Source organism: Cheilinus undulatus, linkage group 15 (genome assembly GCF_018320785.1).
Source record: "Cheilinus undulatus linkage group 15, ASM1832078v1, whole genome shotgun sequence".
Classification (NCBI taxonomy): Eukaryota; Metazoa; Chordata; class Actinopteri; order Labriformes; family Labridae; genus Cheilinus; species Cheilinus undulatus.
Window position 1 is genome coordinate 17775219 of NC_054879.1, and position 20906 is coordinate 17796124.

Genomic DNA, 20906 nt, shown 5'->3' on the forward strand with positions numbered 1-20906 from the left:
TCTCAGCTTACCTGCTGTCAAAGAAAAGTCACTATCTTGGTTTTTACTACAGTTTGGAATCAGCAGCAATCTTAACACCCAGGATAAAGTTTCTCATCCGTCCTACATAAGCTGTTATCTTGATTTAGATTATTTAGTCATTGGTTTCAGGTTGATTCACACAAATAAAACACAACTGTAGGCTCTGGGAGATGCCCAGCTTCTTTTATGTACTCTCAAACTTGGTTGTTACATCAGTGCACCTCTGGAGAGTTTGGAAAACTTTAGAAGTTTTTGATGAGATATGAGTGCTTGATAAAACATTAACTACTGTGATTATGGTGTAGGCTTTAAGGCACTTTGTGTTCTTTTTAATTGTGCAAAAAAAGTGTTGAAACTAGAGTCATATGATCATTTTGGATTCATATCTCTGTCTTAAGGCAGAGAAAAGGATCTGTTCTACTACTTACAGAGAAACTGAGGCTTACTAATTAGGAGAATCAAACTCAAGGCCCAAATCCGGCCCGCAGTACTCACACCTGGCCCACAAGATTATATCACATTTCTATTATAACTGGCCCACTGGTGGGTAGTCTGCAGGTTTCCTCCTGTATAAAAATGTAAACGTGGGGCGAAGCAGGTACAAACCCAGCCTGTGGCACCATTTCCTGCACATCTCTCCTCCGTTCTCTCACCCCTGTTTCCGATTCTATCCATGTCCTCCTCTGTCAGTAAAGGCTCAAAAAGCCCAAAATAAATCTTTAAAAAAAGATGATGATGATGATTTAGGTCATAAAAACTTTGAAAAGATAAAGGGTAAAATAATTAAAAGGTCAGGAATGAGGGAAAAGAAATGTATCAGTGTTTTCATTTCATACTTTCAATTTCGCATCTCACAATCAAACTCGTGATTTTTTGAAGTTTTTAATTCATATTTTTGACTTTTTATCTCAAGTTTTGACCTTTTCAACTCCTAACCCTGACTTTTCATCTCATAATTTGAACTTTAAGACTCACAATTTAAGATTTCGACTTTCTATCTCATGTATTTGCCTTTTAAGAACAACATTTTGACTATTTTCTGTTTTGACCCTTTAAACTAACAAGTTTGACTTTTTATCTACATTTTTTTATCATTTTGATTTTTTCTTAAAAGCTCAAAATTATTTAACATCAGTTTTTCCCCCGTAGGATTCTAGGGACAGGCTCATGTTTACCATTGTGAAGCATCCTCTCTTCTTCTAACAGCAGAACAGTCTGTTAACATCTGGGAAATAAGGAGACCAATTACTGGGGTTTAGGGAGAGGAATGTTGTCCCATTCTGGTCCGATGCAGGATTACAGCTGCTCAACAGTCCTTAGACATTTTTGTTGTTTTTTTGTTGTATTATATCCCAAACTTTCTGTTAGTGAAAGGTCATGACTGCAGGCTGGTCAGCTCAGCACCAGACTCTTCTGCTGTGAAAGAATTCTGTTGTGATGGATGCCGTTTGTGGTTTAGCATCTGGGACACCCATGCCATAGGCACTTAATGTGACCTCACATTAACCCTATTGTACCCTGATAATAACCTGGATGGTCTCTTTCCTCTCCAATCTGCAGGACCTGGCATCCATAGTTTCCTAAAAGAACATTAAGTTTTGATGTATCTGACACAAAACAGTTTTCCATTTTGCCTCAGTCCATTTTAAATGACCCAGAGACATCATCTGCGATTCTGGATTTTGTATATGGCTTCTTCTCTGCATGATACAGCTTAAACTTGCATTTGTGGATGGTGCAGCAATCTCTGTTGACAGGCAGTGATTTCTGGAAGTGTTTCCATGCCCATGCAGTGATTTCCAGTACAAAATCAGGCCTGTTTTTATGGCAGGCCCAAAGATCACTAGCACTCAATATCAACCTTTGGTCTTATCCCTTAATTAGATATAGGTATCGAAATATATATAGATACATGCAAACATATTGATAAAACTAGATTTTAGTTACAAATGCAAGGCTACTGCTTTTGGAACAACAATTATTGTGTCAAATTGAACAACACATTGAGACTTGATGTAAAACTTGTCAAAACATTTGTTCAGCCAAACATCCCATGAGAATGCATGGCAATGACCACTGAGTCATAATTAGCTGGCTGAAGAACGTTCAGTCCCCTGATGTCTGTTGTTTTCAACAAAGGTACTCCAGGGAAGTCTCTAAAGGTGTCCATAACAGCAGCCTGTCATCAGCATGGAAAATATGCAAGTCAACACAGAGCTAACTGATTGCATCAGTTGGATTTCATCATGATGGATTAAAATTTCTGTTTATTTTCACCTCTGTGGCTCGATGCACATACGCAAAAAAAAAAAGAACACCCCATACATTATGACCTCCTCAAAATAACTTTAGAAAGTAAGCTTCAGGCTAAAAAGGTTTCCAGTTTACAGCCTTTAATTTGTTTCTAGTCCAAACCAATCTAAACTAGTGTACCAAATGTGAGGTGTATGTGTATTTACTCCTCCTGACACCTCTACCATGGTATGATAAGATAAGATAAGAAACCTTTGTTGTTATTGCACATCAGGTATACAATAAAATTGAAGTAATTTTCTGGCCAGTGCAGCAGCAACTACATAAATAATAAGTAGATTAATAGTCACGGAATAAAAGGATCCATTTAAAAACATTCAATCAATGATAAAGTGCAATATGGTATACAGTCAACACGCTTTAGGACGCATTCATGGAACTTATAGCCCAGGGAAAGAAGCTGTTTTTTAGATAGTTGGTCCTGCTTTTAAGACACCTGTACCTCCTACCTGAGGGCAGGAGGTCAAACAGGTGCTGTGCTGGGTGTGTGGGGTCAGCAGCAATCTGCCTCACTCGCCTCAGACACTGCTTGCCGGCGATGTCGTCCAGGGAGGGCAAGGGACAGCCAGTGATCTTTTGGGCAGTTTTTATGACCCTCTGAACAGTTAGCATACCAGGCCGTGATGCCATAGGTGAGGACGCTCTCAATGGTGCTGCGGTAGAAGGCCACCAGCAGCCTCTCCTTCACAGGGTTCCTTCTCAGCACCCTTAGTAAGTGAAGTCTTTGTTGGGCCTTTTTAACTACTGCAGTTGTGTGGGCAGTCCAGGAGAGGTCTTCATGATAGATATACACAGAGGACAGAGGCAATAACTGGAAAACATATTAAAACATGAACATGTCAACCACAAAGCTAATTATTGCCTTTACCACCTTACTGGCTGAGGGCATTATTTGAAATGGAAACACAATTCCCCTACCAACCCACAATATAACTTCTTAGACAGGAATAGAGGCTGGGGGCTAGGAGGAGAGAGAGATTGCTAAGATTATATCAACATCTTTGTTATTCATGTTGATTAATTTTTTGTATGATCTTGTTTGTAGTTAGTATTTTATTTTTTCCACATATTTCTCTACTGGTTTGCTTGTTTGCACATTTATTATTTGTATTTATGTATTTATTTATTTATTATCATTATTATAATTTTAATTTATTTTTTAATTTAGTGTCTTTATTATTTAATGTTATCAATACTTGTGTTGTAATGAGCAATGCACTGAGACCATAACCAGTGTGGGATCTGGGAGGGTGGGTGTTGGGAGGGTTGGGGAGATGTTCAGGGGATTCATATGGACATATTGACATACTTAGTACCTGACTGATAATTCTCTATCTGTAATGTCCAAAACATTGAATAAAAAGATTTGAAAAAATATATGAATATGTCTACTGGACAACCTTTTTCGGCAGTGATACTATGTGCTCTCTTTTTGTTAGTCAGTTGCCTTAATTTTATGAGGTAATGTTTAAGGCCAAAGTAGCTGGTAGTCGTTTTAATCTAAAGTGTTCAACTAACTAACCAACTTAAACTTATTGAATATTCATCTTTAAAAGTCCCTTGATCTGCACTGGAAAAACAAAAAGAAAGTAACAGAATAAATGATGATTTTGCCATCATTTGCACCAAACACACAAGAGTAGTTTCATGGCTCAAACCAGCCAACTTTAGTTCCCAACCTTTTACTGAAGATTTATAATTGAGTATATTTAGGTGAATTTTATAATAACATTTAACCATTAATATTTTTAAAGGCACTAAGGTTAGTGTTCAGGTCCAGATATCCTAGCACCAATTTTATCATCTGCAATTGTTCACACACTGTGGGACAGGAGCTAGCCTGGGCCTTGTATGGTAATGCTTTCTTTCAAAATGAACATTGCATGACATGATGTGTGCACACATTAAAGATTCAATCAGAAAAAAGCCATCTTGACACAAACATAGTTGCAGAGCTTTTGCACCAATGTAATCTGAAGAAAGCAGCAGTAGCACCTCCATGAAAAAATAGCTTTTGTGTCTTTTATTAACACATCACATAGTGCACTGGTTCCTAAAGTGGGGGTCGGGACCCCCAGGGGTGTCACGAGACAGTGAAGGGGGGTCGCTGGATGCTTTCCAAAAATTAAAGAAAAATTTCATATGATTTATAATCATATATTTGATATACTAAGGTAAAAAATTGTTAAAAAAGAGTTCCATTTACAATAAAAATGTAGTTATCAAGTGATATGTGTGCTTAAATGTAACAGTTATGAAAACTAGTAACACATATGAACATTTTTACCCATTGCTAACATGCTAGTAAATCTGAAATATTAAAACTGACATCTTTTTTTCTGATTTAAGGAAGAAAAAATGTCAAAAGCAGCCTCATTCAACCTCTATTATCATTTATATGAGAGAGAAGAAGAGCTTTCATGCTACCCTCTGCAGACTTCCCCTTTATAACATTCATAAAGAAAATAACAGGCAACACTAAAATAACTCTAACTGCTGAGGTTGGAGTTTGAACCATTTATTATTTTCCTGTTTGAAATTCCCAAGGATAAAACTTTTTCATGATTTTATCATTAATATCACAGCTGTCTTATAAGATTAAAGTTGCCTTATATATTTTGATGCATTATGAGTTATAGAGAGACTGTTAGATTAATTTAAGTCCATTGTGATTGTAAAAACAGCTTACTTAATTGTTACACTGACCACATAGAAGTATTATGTTTTTCCCACCTTAAGCCTCAACTTACAATTCTGACATGCCATCATACACAAACGTACCATTCTTTGTCGAATCTTAGTCAGGATCATCCCATAAATAATGGGGTTGAAAATAGGGGGCATCATGAGAAACTGTATGGCCATGAAGTTTTTGACACTCGGGGCCACAGAAGCAGATCCATACCTGGAGTACATGACGTCAAAGAGTAAAGCAGCTGTGACATTAAGCAAGCACAACAAATGTGGCACACATGTTTGTGTAAATTTCTTCCTGCTCTCTTTGGACTTTATAGCTGATTTAACCAACGGCACATATGAGCACAAAATGAACAGAACATGGCCACAATAGAAGAGAATAATAATCATCCCCACTATGCTGTTTGCTGTTGTCGAGCCACAAGCAAGTTTCACTACTGACCAGTTCTCACAATAAAGTTTCTGTATGTGAGAGCCACATAACTTCAGGTTGGATGTTAAACTGACAACCAAGATCTCACAGACTATAGGAACAATCCAGGCTACACCAATAAGAACAGCACTTCTCCGTAAAGACATTATCAAATGATACTCCAGTGGTCGGCAGATAGCCACGTATCGATCATACGCCATGAGAGCTAAGACTGAGAAATCAGTCGTTGCATAGGTATATATTACAAAGATTTGCAAAAAACATCCAACATATGAGATCACATGAATATCAGACAGCAGATCAGCAGCAAACTTTGGATAAAATGCTGCAGTGCCATAAAGTCCATTAATACAGAGGTTACACACAAAAATGTACATGGGTTCATGCAGGTTTTGATCCAAGACGATGGTTAAAATCAAACACACATTTACCACCAGAATTGTACAATAGCAAAGACAAGTGAGAGAGAAAAGTGTGATTCTGTAGTTGGTTGTGGCACTGAAGCTGGTAAGTGTAAATAGAAACACATTGGATGCATTTGTCATTTTCTGATAATAGTTCAAAACCAAAGTGTCAAAAGTTGAAAAAGCACTAAGAATTAATGTTGCATAAGGTGAAGACTGCTTAACTTTAGCAGTATGTCCCATATATGTCGACACTCCAGTATGACTGCTGTGTTCACCTGCACACACCTCAGTGGAGATTTTTAACTGCTCCCTTTACAACAATAGTTACGTCATAGATGGGCAGATCAAGGGAAAAAAGCAGCAGTGTAAAATTACATATTTCTAAAGAGCACTTGTCTTGCTTCATTAAAAAAGTAAAAAATCATAGGAAAAAACTTCATATCTTAAGATGAAGTTGTGCCTATTTGCATAATTTTGAAATGCTTTTATGATTTATGAGTATGTTTGCTTACACACCCCTACAGTAAGGGAAACAAATGTTTGCCCTTCTACATCTACTCATCTTCAGACTACATCCATGTGCAACTTAACACTTTTTTATTTATCCATCTTTCCTCAACATTTCACTTCATGTGATTATGGACCATGGCTCCTCTTAGAAGCAGGACACTGCATAGTTGAGGGCCTTGACAGAGCCGGTCTCAACAAATGAACTTTCTGAATCTCACTGCTGTACAACAAAGGCTGACCAACTTCAATAGGGTTTAAATAAGGAAAAGTATTTTAGGTTTAGTTGGGCCACTGAGAGCGCTGATCGATACAATGTGCTGCAATGTTGCTAATTTCAGATTTGATACCAGTAACATGTTAAAGAAACACAAAAAAGTCTGGACAGTGTCATATTTACAGCATTCTGAGAACTGTTTCTGTTATTTTGAAGGGAGAATGTTTTACCATTCTTTCCTGATGTAGGATTTCAGCTGTTTAACAGTTTAGGGTCTTCACATTTCATAGATCCTGTTTGTAATTTGGATTTAATTAGGTTAACATCCATTGTAGGTGTTTTGATATCGAGTAGTACTGCTTTTAGCTAGGTGATGATGCATCTCAGTAGATGATATCCAACATCTGAGACTACCACGGTCTGGAACGCCTTCATACTGATTGGTTTGCTAGCGTGGATGCTATGTGAACCAGCATACAGGAGCATTTCCAAAGATCAGAATATCAAGTAAAATATCATTACTCCCTTTATTTATTTCAGTGAGTCTTTACTTTATACTTTGGCAGTATGTGTAGAAAATGAAATAGAGAAACAGAAAAAATGGTTTGATGAAAACAAGTTGTCTTTAAATCTAAATAAAACAAAGTTTAAGGTTTTCACAAATAAAAGAAAAGGTGAAAGTATCTCACCATAGATGGTGTTAACAATTAAAGAGTGTCTGAATTTCGTTTTCTGGGTGTGATTGTTGATGATAAACTGACATGGAAAGCTCATATCGCTCACGTAAAAACAAAAGTGTCTAAGAATATTTTTATTGTAAATAAAGAAAAGTTTCTGTTAAACTGTCATGAGAATTAAAGGTCAAAGGTCAAAGTTAAAGGTCATTAAAATTCTCTACTGCTCTCTTATTTTACCATATCTCTGTTATTGTGTGGATATCTGGGAAAATTCATACATCAGCAACATTCAGCAAACATTCTGTTTATTAAGACAAGATTGTTAAAACTTAAAGATCTGACTGAGTTGCAGACACTCACAGTTATGTTTAGAACTAAATGTAGAGCATTACCAGAAAACTCACACATTTTTTTTTTGTTTTTAGTCCAGAGGATGAGAACCATAGAAGGAAATTTAATTTCAAGCATCATCATCATCATCAATTTTGCACAGACAACCTTAAAGCAGATGTGTATTTCTGTGGTTGGGCTCAAAATGTGAAATTCTTTACAGAGTGATATAAAGAGCTGTTTGAATATATTTCAGTTCAAGAGAATGTATAAAGAGAGACTCATAAGACATTATGAACATGGCGAATAGGGTGTTGTTTTTTTTCCCATTTTAAGCATTGTCAGATTCTTTGATATTGTTGCTGTATCTTTTATGAATGTTGCTGTAATATTCTCTCAGTTAGTGTAAACTTGGCAGACCAACTGTGATATTTGTGTTTTGAGCAGGCTAAATAAGAATTTTCTTCTCCCAGCTCCTTTCTGACCATGGAGTGTAATGAAGTTAAATATTTCTTTGTGACAAGAACCATGACTAGAATAAATAAAATGAAATGAAATGAGTTACATTTCCATAAATTCTAGATTCATCTCATACGAAGAGAAGAATTTAAAGACTTCTTGTTTTAATCTTTATGATAACAATTTACAACTCACAAAAATCAAAATCCACTATTTCAAAATATCAGAATATTGTGGAAAAGTTCAATTTGCAAAAGTTTCCTGAGTGTTCATTCTCTCTGGTTCAGTACAAACTATTGCAACCATGGGGAAGACTGCTGACTTGACTATTGTCCAGACAACAATCACTGACACCCCGCACACGGAGAAGAAGCCCCAGAAGGCCACTGCTGAAAGAGCAATTTGGAATTTGGATTTTTTTTTTTACCAAAAGCCCCAAAGAAAAAAAAACTTTTATTATGAAACTGAAAACCAGATAAAGTAATGCCAGTTAAACAAAAATATGCATGGTAAAGCATGTGACTGCATAAATATTCACCCCCTTGTTGTAAGTGTTTAGATGCACCTTTGGCTGCAACCACAGCACTGAGTCTGTGTGGATAGGTCTCAGTCTCAGCTCTGAGTCTGTGTGGATAGGTCTCAGTCTCAGCTCTGAGTCTGTGTGGATAGGTCTCAGCCTCAGCTCTGAGTCTGTGTGGATAGGTCTCAGCCTCAGCTCTGAGTCTGTGTGGATAGGTCTCAGCCTCAGCTCTGAGTCTGTGTGGATAGGTCTCAATCAGGCTTGCACAGCTTAACTCTGTAACTTTACTTCATTCTACTTTTGAAAACTACTCAAGCGCCGTCAGGTTGCATAGGGGTCGGGCATGAACATCCCTTTTCAAATCCAGGCCCAAATTCTCTATTAGATTGAGGTCTGTGCTTTGACTCGGCCACTCTGGAACATTCACCTTCTTGTCTTTAAAACCATGTCTGTGTTCTCTGTATTCTTTGGGTCACTGTCTTACTGGAAAAACCTCCCAAGCCACAGTTCTCTTGTAGACTAAAAAGATTGTCCTCCAGGATTTTCAAGTATTTTGCCGCATTCATTTTACTCTCTACCTTTACAAGCATTCCAGGGCCGGCTGCTGAGAAACATCCCCACAGCATGATGCTGCCACCACCTTACTTCACAGTGGGGATGGTGTGTTTGTGGTGATTTGCAATGTTTGATGTCTGCCAAACATAGCATCTTGTCTGCACCGTTTTGGTCTCATCAGACTAAATAACTTTCTCCTACTTGACCATGGAGTCTCCCACATGCCTTGTGGCAAATTCTAGTTGAGGTTTGATGTTTTCTTTTCAAAAGTGGCTTTCTCTTTGCCACTCTCCCATAAAGCGTTGACTGGTGAAGAACCCAGGCAACAGTTGTTGTATGCAGAGTCTCTCCCATCTCAGCTGCTGAAGCTTGAAACTCCTTCAGAGTAGTCATAGGTGTCTTGAGCCGTGTTTCCATCAGGGGTCTGGTTAGATTCAACACGGTTTGGTATGGTTTAGCATGCTAAACCCCAAAATAGTTTGCGTCTCCACAGACACCCATGCCCTCACTTGGTGAGCAGGCTGTAAAGGCGAAAAATGTGAAGTCCCATGCAACGAGAGTTAGCTGGTCCAGCCGCAGAGTTGTAAGAAGGATGTGACAGAAATCAGTAGGGAATAACCATTAAACAGCTTTATTTCAGCTGAAAGTGCTTTAAAAAAAAAAACTACATTTTAATTATGTTAACTGCTGTTGGCACACTTCATCAGCTGATGGAATACATGTACAGAGATGGTTTGAGTCATAACTGTACGTTAATAAGTGAATACGTCTAGTCTATAATAGTTTATACTACAAAATATAAAAGTTCAGAGCTGTACTGTGAGAATTTGCCACATTAAAAATAAAGTAAAAGTTCAGCTGGTGTTAAAATCAAACTAGATTAAGTCAGAAATCCTGGGTGCACTGAACTCGTTTTAAATAGGTTGAAGCCCAAACTTTTACAAACACGTCCAACAACCACAGAGCGATCTTTTCAGAAGTTACCTAATGTAAGAAGTAGATTAATAACTAGTTACAGTACAGAGAATCAGCTGATCTAAGGCTTCGTATTCACAAAACTTCTGCATTAAATCAGCTTCACATCCATTGCGGATAGACCAGGCTGATGCCTTCGGGCTCTGCTTCGTGTTCTCAAAATCAGGTTCATATAAACGTCAGGAAACTTGATTTGTGGCCAGATATCAATATACACAGAGTAGGAAACAGTTTGGATCTCCGTCGAGTCCATATATCTCCAATTTAAGCAGATATGAGTGCGTTTGTCTCCTGTTTTTGCTGCTCCTCACAAAGCAGACTTCTGCGTTTTGCAGCCCAGAGCCGAGCAGGTGAGCAGCTGAGTTGCGCGCTGACGTGACGTCAGTGCACCCCCCGATTGATGTGTGTGTAGCGCCACCTTTATGATATGGATAGGTAAGACTGATACCCCTACGGAGGGGTGCCAAAAAGTGGGACGGTACGGGTCGTTTTTTTGGGACCCTTTCCAACTTTTGCTCTATTGAAACGCTAAAAAATGCATGCTGTTCTGCACTGAACTGAGCCGGACCGCTTAGTGGAAACGACCTAAAATGGTGCATTTTTGTGGCATGGTACAGCTCATACGATAACTGAATCTATCGTAGATTCTTCAATTCTCAGAGGTCAGTACTCTGTTTTTCTTGACCTTTGTTATTTAGTATAATCAAAGGACAGCACTCTGTTTGTCTTGTCTCCCTGTACATTGGTGGCTCTTTCTTAATGAAGAGGGAATTTGTTGTCCCAGAGCATAAACCCACTGTGGACTGATGTCCTGGAGATGCAGTGGACGAAGGACCCAGAGGCCTAATCATCATATTTACTCCTTACTTTGTTTCTCTGTCAGATTGCATCACAGATGGGAGATACATCAGTGAATCTTTGATTAATATCAATAAAAGGGGATCTCTTGAGTATAAACTGAACACATCAGGTTGGCTCATAACAAACATGTTTTTAATATCCTCATCGTGTGTCTTTTTCACCTTGTGTGACACATAAACACATTATCTGCTGTAATAAATATTATGTATTTTATTTAGGGAAATTCAACACTATAGCTGTGTTATGTTGACCAGTTTGGGCATCATTAAAAGGCTCACAGCAAAGCAGGAAATATGTTCCCTGAAACTTTCCATGAGTGCTTCAACACTGTGCCATGCACAATTCTTGACAGCTTGTTTAGATAAAAATATTACACAGAAATGTGGACAGTAGAGAATGTCAGTTTCTTAATCACGGATGCTCACTGTTCCCAGGATCCACAGTTATTGCATTTTGCAGGAAAGAATGACAAAACTCATCAGTCTGCGATCACCAAATAGGATTCAGAAACCTCTTTTGTTTTTGTTTTTGTGGGTGCAGGCTCAATTGCATTTCTAATCCTAATACAGTGATAGCCTACATATGAGTCAAGGAGTATTTTGGCCCCTACATTGGTTTCAGTCTGTCTGCAGTGCTTTCATTACAGGTTTTCAAAGACAATTTGCATTTTTTATTTGGACTGTGCTGATCCTTGGTAAATGATGGATGAAGATACAGGAGGAAGTATGTAACCAGAGAGAAAATTTCCGGTATCGAACCATAAATATTTGTGCATACTAGGTTAGGCTTTGGCAGTTATTCAACTTTTAGTGTCCTGGAGGCCTACTGGTCACAGAACTAACACCAGTGTAACCTCCTCCGGTGTTTCCATGTTTGTAGTTTACATCCTACACATCTGGTACTTGTTAGACAGGATGGGCTCCATTGTGTTCCCTCTGGTGGTGTCCTCCAGTCACATGCTGTACATGAGCAAATATACTCACAAAAATGCTTTTTAGTGGCATGAATCTCTCCTTCCCAAGACGATTCAATTCAAATCTCGATCCACAGACTACGATTCAATTCACTGATGATTCATTAAAATACAGAACGATTTGGTCTGATCCGGACCGATTTGATCCGGTCTGATTATAGAATCAAAATAACTTTATGCTTTAATAAAAATTAGCGAAAAAGGGGAAAACAAGATCATTTCATGATAATCTAAGTTTATTTGATCTTATTTATAAAACAGACTAAATGCCAGGCCTCCTGTGTTATCATCCTGAAATTATGTTTTAGAAAGTTTTCATCACACCCAGGTTTCTTACTTTGACATTAAATTGGGAGATAAATATAAAAATTAGTTTTTACTGGTACATGTTCGTCCTTCTGTACTTGTAACTTCCTCAGCATTATTAATTCCAATAACAGTAAAAACTAAATATCAAATTTTCCCAAGAAGCACAAATTAAAATGATTTTAAAGTCACAAGGAGATTTGGATAGACAGAGCTCTGTGTGTCTGCTAGTACAGGAGAACAAGGGATTCAAATTATATTGAAAAAAGTCAAATTAAAACAACTTTCTATGCCTTTCTTCCTTTCATAATTCCTCTTAATGACAGTATTCAGTGTACATGTCAGTTTTCTTCCTTTCTCTGTGTATCTTACCATTGTCGTTTTCACTCTTGAATTAATACACTGGAGAACAGCTGATCTCCAGCTCAGTGAAGTCTTCTCTGTTTAATATCATATCAGTGGGCTCAGATGTATTGATTAAGTCACCAAATCAATCACTCCCAACAACACGTTATGGTCGTAAACCCTGTGAATAAAGGGGCTGTTGTTACAGTGATAACTGAAGAGTTTTTACTCAGATAAGTGTTTATGTTCAGGTTTGTTTGTGTTGTATTTAGTGTTAGCATCTTAGCTCTGCCATCTCAACAAGTGAGATTTAATCGCTTCGTTTTTCTCCAAAGTGTACAGACGGGCAGACATTTCGTAAGTTATCCTTCCTTCATATAAAGTCCACATGACTTTTTCCTGAGGTGCAGAACTGTAACTGAAAGACATTTAGGTGACTATCGGTGAAACACATCCAGCTACCTTGCCAGCACCTACGGTGAATGGAACTCTCATTTAAAGGTAAAAGGTCACCATGGGTCAGAAGAGATAACAGACACTGAGCCAGAGCATGAAAACAAGCAGCAGAGCCTCAGTGAACCGATCTCTCACATTAAAACCGGTCCAAAGACCAGTCTGTGCAGCATTTTGACTGATCCAGGGCTCTGCTGACCGATGCACTTGGACCGCTGACGTCAAGATCAGTTAACCAATCCATATCCAATTATCTTTACACCACTAATGCTTTTGATGCAAACACAAAAGCAAGTCGAAACAAGTATATCTCAGTATATATATCTCTATACATATTTAAAGAAAATATGTGTGTAGTTTTCTCTTACTCACACTAGAACCTGGAGGATTACTTACTGAATTAGAATGGTATAATAAAGTTACCTTGCAAAGAAGATGGACTGGCCAGTTTCCAGGTCTTTCAGGCAAATCCAGCTTGCAAAACACCAATCTGAAATGACTGTGCCAGGTATAAAAACAGCACATTTTTCCATCATACCCTTGGGCACTGAGCTTTTGGACTAAAAGTAAAAGGAAACTGCGTTTAAATGTGTTCTGATCTTGCCTGTGATACAGTAATCACTGTTGATATTATTTTGTGCTTGTACCTGGTATAATACATATATATATATATTTATATATATATTTATATATATATATATATCTTTATAGATATAATCATGTTTTTGGGCTAAATATTTGACCAGATTTAGATTGTGTGGACTCTTTCTGATGCAACAGGACTGTTTTTCATGGAATATTAGGATCAGGAGAGAACAGGAGAGCTTCTAATGCTGAGCTGTGTCACCTTTATTATTGTTTGTTTGTTTGTTGTCTCACAAATGCACTGATTGTTGCTGCTGTAGTAGTTAAAATGGCAAGAATCCTGAGAATCAGAGCTTTCTGGTGGTGTATAACATGTTATAGTTAACTTACCTTTTGTAAATAACAGAATAGAAATTAGAAAGTCATTTGGATCTTACACAATAAAAGCTAAAAGTCAGGATATCCCTGCTATCTCTCTTTTTTGGGGGGGGGGGGCATTTCTTACACAAGGCTCTGGAATGAAAAAAATGAAAATGTCACCCTCATGTGCTGCCTTTGACATGTTTTGTCCCTTAAGAAAGACATAAAACATTACCCAAATGGATGAGCTAAGTCTGCACTAAAGTGTGTTATATGCTCTGGTGAAAGGATGCACTCCAACATGTGAAAATGTTAGACAGTCTTTAACTATAGATTAGACAGTGAATATGAGAGCTTGAAATGTGAATATTGTATCAGGGTGAACCATTGTTACACCTCATTTCCTCACATGTATGACTGATGTCGGTATATCCATAAATATATGGACAGCACCCCCTAGGATCCAATGTAAGTACCTGCACTTTTTTACAGATGGATAAAAAGATGATACATTACCTGTAGCTGTTGGGGTGAGGATAATGTCCAGTTTTTCGCCATTAAGCAGCATGGAGTATCTGTTCACTGAAATAAAAGAGATCAAACATAACTAATATTGCATATGAAGAAATAATTGCAGAAGTTGGCCAACCAGTAAAACAGCGTATATTTCATATACAGACATATGAACAACCGAACTAAGCTAAGCTAAGCTAACTCTTTTTGCCATTCAAATGCTCGTTCATACGTTTACCTTTTTTTAATCTAACCATCCCTTTCAAATGGTCACTTAAATGAGTAAATACATCTGACACTACCAAAATGATCTGCATGTTCTTGTTAGAAAAGCCTGAAAAAGTGATTTTTGCGTAATATGTCCCTGTTAAAACGAGGGCAGAAGAAGCTTCAGTTTGAACTCCAGACAGCACACCTCAATGAATGAGCTTACTGAAGATGCACCACCAGCAGACTTCCTCTGCTCCCTTATGCACATTCCTTTGTTGCGCGCACCCAACAATAATAATACAAAGTTTTTAAAAAGATTAAAAAGAAAAAGAATTTTTCATTTAGACTTGGTCATTTTTTTACTGGAAAACAAACCTCCCAAGCTGCAGTTGGGTCTCTTGCAGACTGAATAAGGTTGTCCTCCAGGATTTTTCTATATTTTGCTGCATTAATTTTACTGCTTTACTGTGAGAATGGTGTGTTTGTGGTGATGTGCTGTGTTTGGTGTGCGTCAAACCTAGTGTCTTGCCTGCACTATTTCAATCTCATCAGACTAAATAACTTTCTTCCACTTGACCATGTCATCTCCCACATGCCTTTTGGCAAATTCTAGTTGAGATTTGATATCAGTTTCCTTTCCAACAGTGGCTCCCATAAAGCTTTGACTGGTGAAGAACCCAGAGTCTCTCCCATCACCAGGCGCTGACGCTTGTTACTCCCTCAGAGTAGTCATGGGTGTCTTGGTGGTCTCTCTCACTAGTCTTCTTCCTGCATGGCCACTTGGTGTGTGAGGACAGCCTGATCTAGGCAGATTTACACATGTGCTATAATCCTTCCATTTATTGATGATGGATTTAATTGAGCTGGGAGATGTTCAGTGGCTTGGACAGTTTTTGCGTCCTTCCCCAGACTTGTTAACCTTTTCTCTGAGTTGTTTGAAGTGTTCTTTTGTCTTCATGGGATACTTGCAACAATTGTGTGGACCTCTGTTGAGTTAGGGCACCCACTTTAAAGGGGGTGAATATTTATGCAGTCCCCTATTTTACCTTACAAATTCCTTTATTTGACATACTTTGTACAAATCTGTTTTCACGTTGACCTCAAAGAGTTTTTTGTATTCTTTTTTTGTCAAAAAAAAAGCCCAATTTCATTGACAATGGTTGATTTCTAAAAATGAATAAAAGGGTAAAACATCCAAGGGGGTGAATGCTTTTTATAGGTACTTTCTATACCTGTTAACTCGGTATCTACATGCCAAGAATGGATTTTTGATGCAAGGTTTTAACAACTTCATAATGAAGGGGGACAGTTCACAGTTGCAGGAAGCCAGTTAGGCAGCTGAACTCTTATCTCTGACCCGTTATCATGCAAGCCAAAAAAAAGTGTGGGACACCTATCGTTGCTTTGCATTGAAGACCCCCTATACAGCAGAAGGGTAAAGTGGGACACTTGGGACACTTTCCAACTTTTGCTCTATTGAAACGCTAAAAAAATCTGTGCCGTTCCACACTGAACTGAGCTGGACCACTTGATGGAAACGACCTAAAATGGTGCATTTTTGTGGCATGGCACAGCTCTTACGATAACTGAATCTATCGTAGATTCTTCAATTCTCAGAGGTCAGTACTCTGTTTTTCTTGACCTTTGTTATTTAGTATAATCAAAGGACAGCACTCTGTTTGTCTTGTCTCCCTGTACATTGGTGGCTCTTTCTTAATGAAGAGGGAATTTGTTGTCCCAGAGCATAACAGCCACTGTGGACTGATGTCCTGGAGATGCAGTGGACGAAGGACCCAGAGGCCTAATCATCATATTTACTCCTTACTTTGTTTCTCTGTCAGATTGCATCACAGATGGGAGTTACATCATTGAATCTTTGATTAATATCAATAAAAGGGGATCTCTTGAGTATAAACTGAACACACCAGGTTGGCTCATAACAAACATGTTTTTAATATCCTCATTGTGTGTCTTTTTCACCTTGTGTGACACATAAACACATTATCTGCTGTAATAAATATTATGTATTTTATTTAGGGAAATTCAACACTATAGCTGTGTTATGTTGACCAGTTTGGGCATCATTAAAAGGCTCACAGCAAAGCAGGAAATATGGTCCCTGAAACTTTCCATAAGTGCTTCAACACTGTGCCATGCACAATACTTGACAGCTTGTTTAGATAAAAATATTACACAGAAATGTGGACAGTAGAGAATGTCAGTTTCTTAATCACGGATGCTCACTGTTCCCAGGATCCACAGTTATTGCATTTTGCAGGAAAGAATGACACAGCTCATCAGTCTTCCTTTTTCTAGGTTCAGGCTTAATTTCATTTCTAATCCTAATACAGCGATAGCCTACACATGAGTCAAGGTGTATTTTGGCCCCTACACTTGGTTTTAGTCCATCAGCAGTGCTTTCATTACAGGTTTTCAAAGACAATTTGCATTTTTTATTTGGACTGTGCTGATCCTTGGTAAATGATGGATGAAGATACAGGAGGAAGTATGTAACCAGAGAGAAAATGTCCGGTATCGAACCATAAATATTTGTGCATACTAGGTTAGGCTTTGGCAGTTATTCAACTTTTAGTGTCCTGGAGGCCTATTGGTCACAGAACTAACACCAGTGTAACCTCCTCCGGTGTTTCCATGTTTGTAGTTTACATCCTACACATCTGGTACTTGTTAGACAGGATGGGCTCCATTGTGTGCCCTCTGGTGGTGTCCTCCAGTAACAGGTGTTGTACACAAACAAATATACTCACAACAAATGCTTTGATGCAAACACAAAGCAAGGTGAAACAAGTATATCTCAGTATACATATTTATATACAGTATATATTTAAAGGAAATATGTGTGTAGTTTTCTCTTTACTGACACTAGACCATTGAGGATTATTTACTGTATCAGAAGGGTATAATAAAGTTACCTTGCAAAGCAGATGGACTGGCCCGTTTCCAGGTCTGTCAGGCAAATCCAGCACGCAAAACTCCAATCTGAAACAATTGTGCCGGGTAAAAAAACAGCCAATTGTCCCAGCATAAACTTGGACATTGTGCATTTGGACTACAAGAAAAAACTGTGTTTAAATGTGTGCTGATGTTTTCTATAATACAGTAATCACTGTTGATATTATTTCATGCAAGAACCTGGTATTAGAGTCTGTTTTGTGGCTAGACACTTACAGCATGACTGAAGTTACCTCCTCAGTTAGACACCTTCTGCCTGTGAAGCTCTGTATGACTGGTGTGCTGAACTTAATTGAAGAGTTAGAAGTTCACCTGTCAGTCTCTTCCTTACATTGAGCCAGTCATTGCCACAAAACCATGGCTGTGCCTAATTTAAGAAAGAAAAAGTGTACAAAATATTACTGGTTAAAACCAGTGACTCAAAAATGTGTCTGATAAGATATCCTTTATGTTTTAATAGAGTTTATATGAGGCTGTCAAGATTTTTTGCATCAGTCAAGATATGGTCCACAATAAGTGCACTAATGTTTTGTGACTGAGATTAATCACATGCTTTGTTGTCCTTTATAACACTCTGAATAAGTCACATCAGTTTCTCACTGCAGCCACAGTGATTTAAAATCAATCCACCACTCTTTAACTCTTATCACATTTAAAACAAAAACTCACAGACAGCTCGGGGGACAAGTCAAAAGTAATCTGTACCTAGTACTGTCAAACATTTACCTTGTTACTGCCCCCTTTTTTCATTTTCAATCCATACCAAGTTCTTTTTTTCTGTGGTTAGGCCCATGCTAAAATCTTCAATCTACCTATGAAAGCAGGTTTGTATCCAAACAGGAAGCCTTTTGTTTAAGAAATTAAAAACATCTTAAATTAAACCAAAAAAAATGTTTTGATTACAAAATAGTGGAATTCTGAAACAAGATAAAAAAGGATGCAATAAATCACAATTAACTACAGAAAATCCGGGATTATTTGCAAATAGATTTTTTGAATTATTTGAAAAGCCCTTGTAAATATTATTCCTTTTAAGTCATACTTGTAAATCTACATTTTAGGTAGCAACTCACCACTGTATTTAATTATAATGTAGTTATTAAATTTGAGGCACAGTACCCATGACAATGATTACATTTTACACAGTCTAAATAAGTGCAAATTGTGACCTCAGATTTATCTAGTAGATCCCCGCCATTCTCTTTTTCATGTTGTGTGGATTACTGTCATGAAAAGGCCTGCTTATTACTCCATGCTACAAAAGATCATCGTTGATCAGACCTAATGAAGATACAAATCTGATCAAAACATTTTCTATTAAAACTTTTGTGCATGCAGTAAGTTTGCAGGCTTTACTTTCCCTCTTCTTTTCTGGTGTTTTTTGCAGCTAAGTGATGTGTGTGTAATTCTCCTCTCTCTAACTGTATGGAATACAATAAAAAAGGCAAACTCACTATCAAAAGAGGAACCTTGCATCTAAACATTCTTACTGCCATTATAACCTGGCTACCCACTTGATCAGAATTTTAGTTTCTATGATTTATCATATAAATAATTTTATTCCAGTAATGAAACTTTCTGAAATTGTACATTTCTGTTTACGACACAAACTATGAAAAAAGATGGGGAAGCCTCTAAATTGTTCAGCTTGTCCTAGCAACTATGCTCTGTAATAGAGCCACTCCCATCACCTATTAAAACACTGAACAAAAATTAAGAAGAGGCTTTAGTCTTGTCCACTTGTAGAGATGCAGGCGGCATTTGCTGATGTTAAAATTGGGGAGGTCTAACTTTTTAATAATGATCTGCATGCTTAATGCTCTTCTAACACTTGTATACATGGACATTTACTACCATGATCTCTATCAAATGGCATGGCAAAAAGAAATCAGGATTCACCAGCATCTTTTCAGTTGTTTGTTGTCCACACTGTGATTTCATCCACAGATTAGGGATGCTGCTAACTGATTGTTTTACACATGCATGTGTTTGGCAAAGATGTGAGTCTCTGAGAGTTTGAAAAATAACTTTCAACTAATTGATGAAATGTATGCAAATGGGCTCTTCCGTTGTTTCTACAGAAATGGCACTTTGTGTATTTCAGCGCAAGAAAGATGTATGAATTTGTCTACCTGCAAAACGTTGGTTATAAGACAGATTAAATGTCTCTATTTAAGTATAGAAATATTATTCAAAAGGACATGAGACAAGCCTTCAACTGAATTTGTTTGGCTTTTAAGTCCTTGTGTCACTTGATTTTCATCGCACAGGAAGGAAATGGATAACACAACTAAGATTTGGTCGTTTGTGCTGGCTGCCTATGGTAACATTGGAGAGTTAAAATACTTGTATTTCAGTGCAATGCTGTTCTGGTATCTCTCAATTTGTGCTGCCAACACAGTTCTTATTGTTGTCATATATGTTGATAGAAGACTGCATGAACCAATGTATATATTACTCTGCAACTTATCTGTCAATGAAATGTTTGGCAGCACATCACTGTATCCTCTAATGCTCTCACAGATGTTTTCAGACACTCATGAAGTGACCCTGCCATGGTGTTTTCTGCAGATGTGCTGCATCTACATATCTGCATCTGTTGAGTTTTGCAGTTTAGCAGCCATGGCCTACGACAGGCATGTCTCAATCTGTTATCCTTTACGTTACAACATCATTATGAACACAGGGAGATTAGTTTCAATAGTTGTGATCATATGGCTGTATTCAATAGCAAGTTTTATATTCTCATTTGCATTCATCACAAACCTACATTTTTGTGGAAATGTGATTGAGAAAGTCTTCTGTGATCACCACTTATTGATAAAGCTTGCATGCTCCATTTCAACACCTAATAACATCTCTGACCTGCTTTTTGCCTTGGTAACTATTGTCATCCCATTTAGTCTCATTTCAGTCTCTTACATGAAGATTTTGGCTGTTTGTCTGAATACTTCTATAGAAAACAAGCAAAAAGCTTTGACTACCTGTACACCTCAAATTGTTTCAGTGTCAAACTTGTTTGTTGGCTGTATTTTTCATTTTGTTGATTCCAGATTTCATGTTGCCCATGTACCTGAAAAAGCACGCATTATTTTATCCGTGTATCTCCTCATCTGCCAGCCGATTATCACCCCCTTTATGTATGGATTCAAGCTACCAAAGATCAGGGATGCCTTCCAAAAATATTTTGTTCATAGAAAACAAATGATTTTTTAG

At 37.7% G+C, this 20906-nt stretch overlaps 2 protein-coding genes across 2 annotated transcripts; one reads left to right on the top strand and one right to left on the bottom strand.

The window, feature by feature from the left end:
* Positions 1–2827: 2827 nt before the first annotated feature.
* LOC121522625 (olfactory receptor 10H2-like) lies at positions 2828–6009 on the bottom strand. Its single transcript, XM_041807173.1, has 2 exons — positions 5085–6009; positions 2828–3108 (listed from the first exon to the last, which is right to left on the bottom strand). Exons 1-2 carry the CDS (start codon positions 6007–6009, stop codon positions 2828–2830), a joined length of 1206 nt encoding a protein of 401 aa, XP_041663107.1.
* A 13958-nt stretch (positions 6010–19967) lies between these two features.
* On the top strand, positions 19968–20906 carry LOC121522626 (olfactory receptor 1-like). Its single transcript, XM_041807174.1, has one exon. The coding sequence runs from the start codon at positions 19968–19970 to the stop codon at positions 20904–20906; it is 939 nt and encodes a 312-aa protein (XP_041663108.1).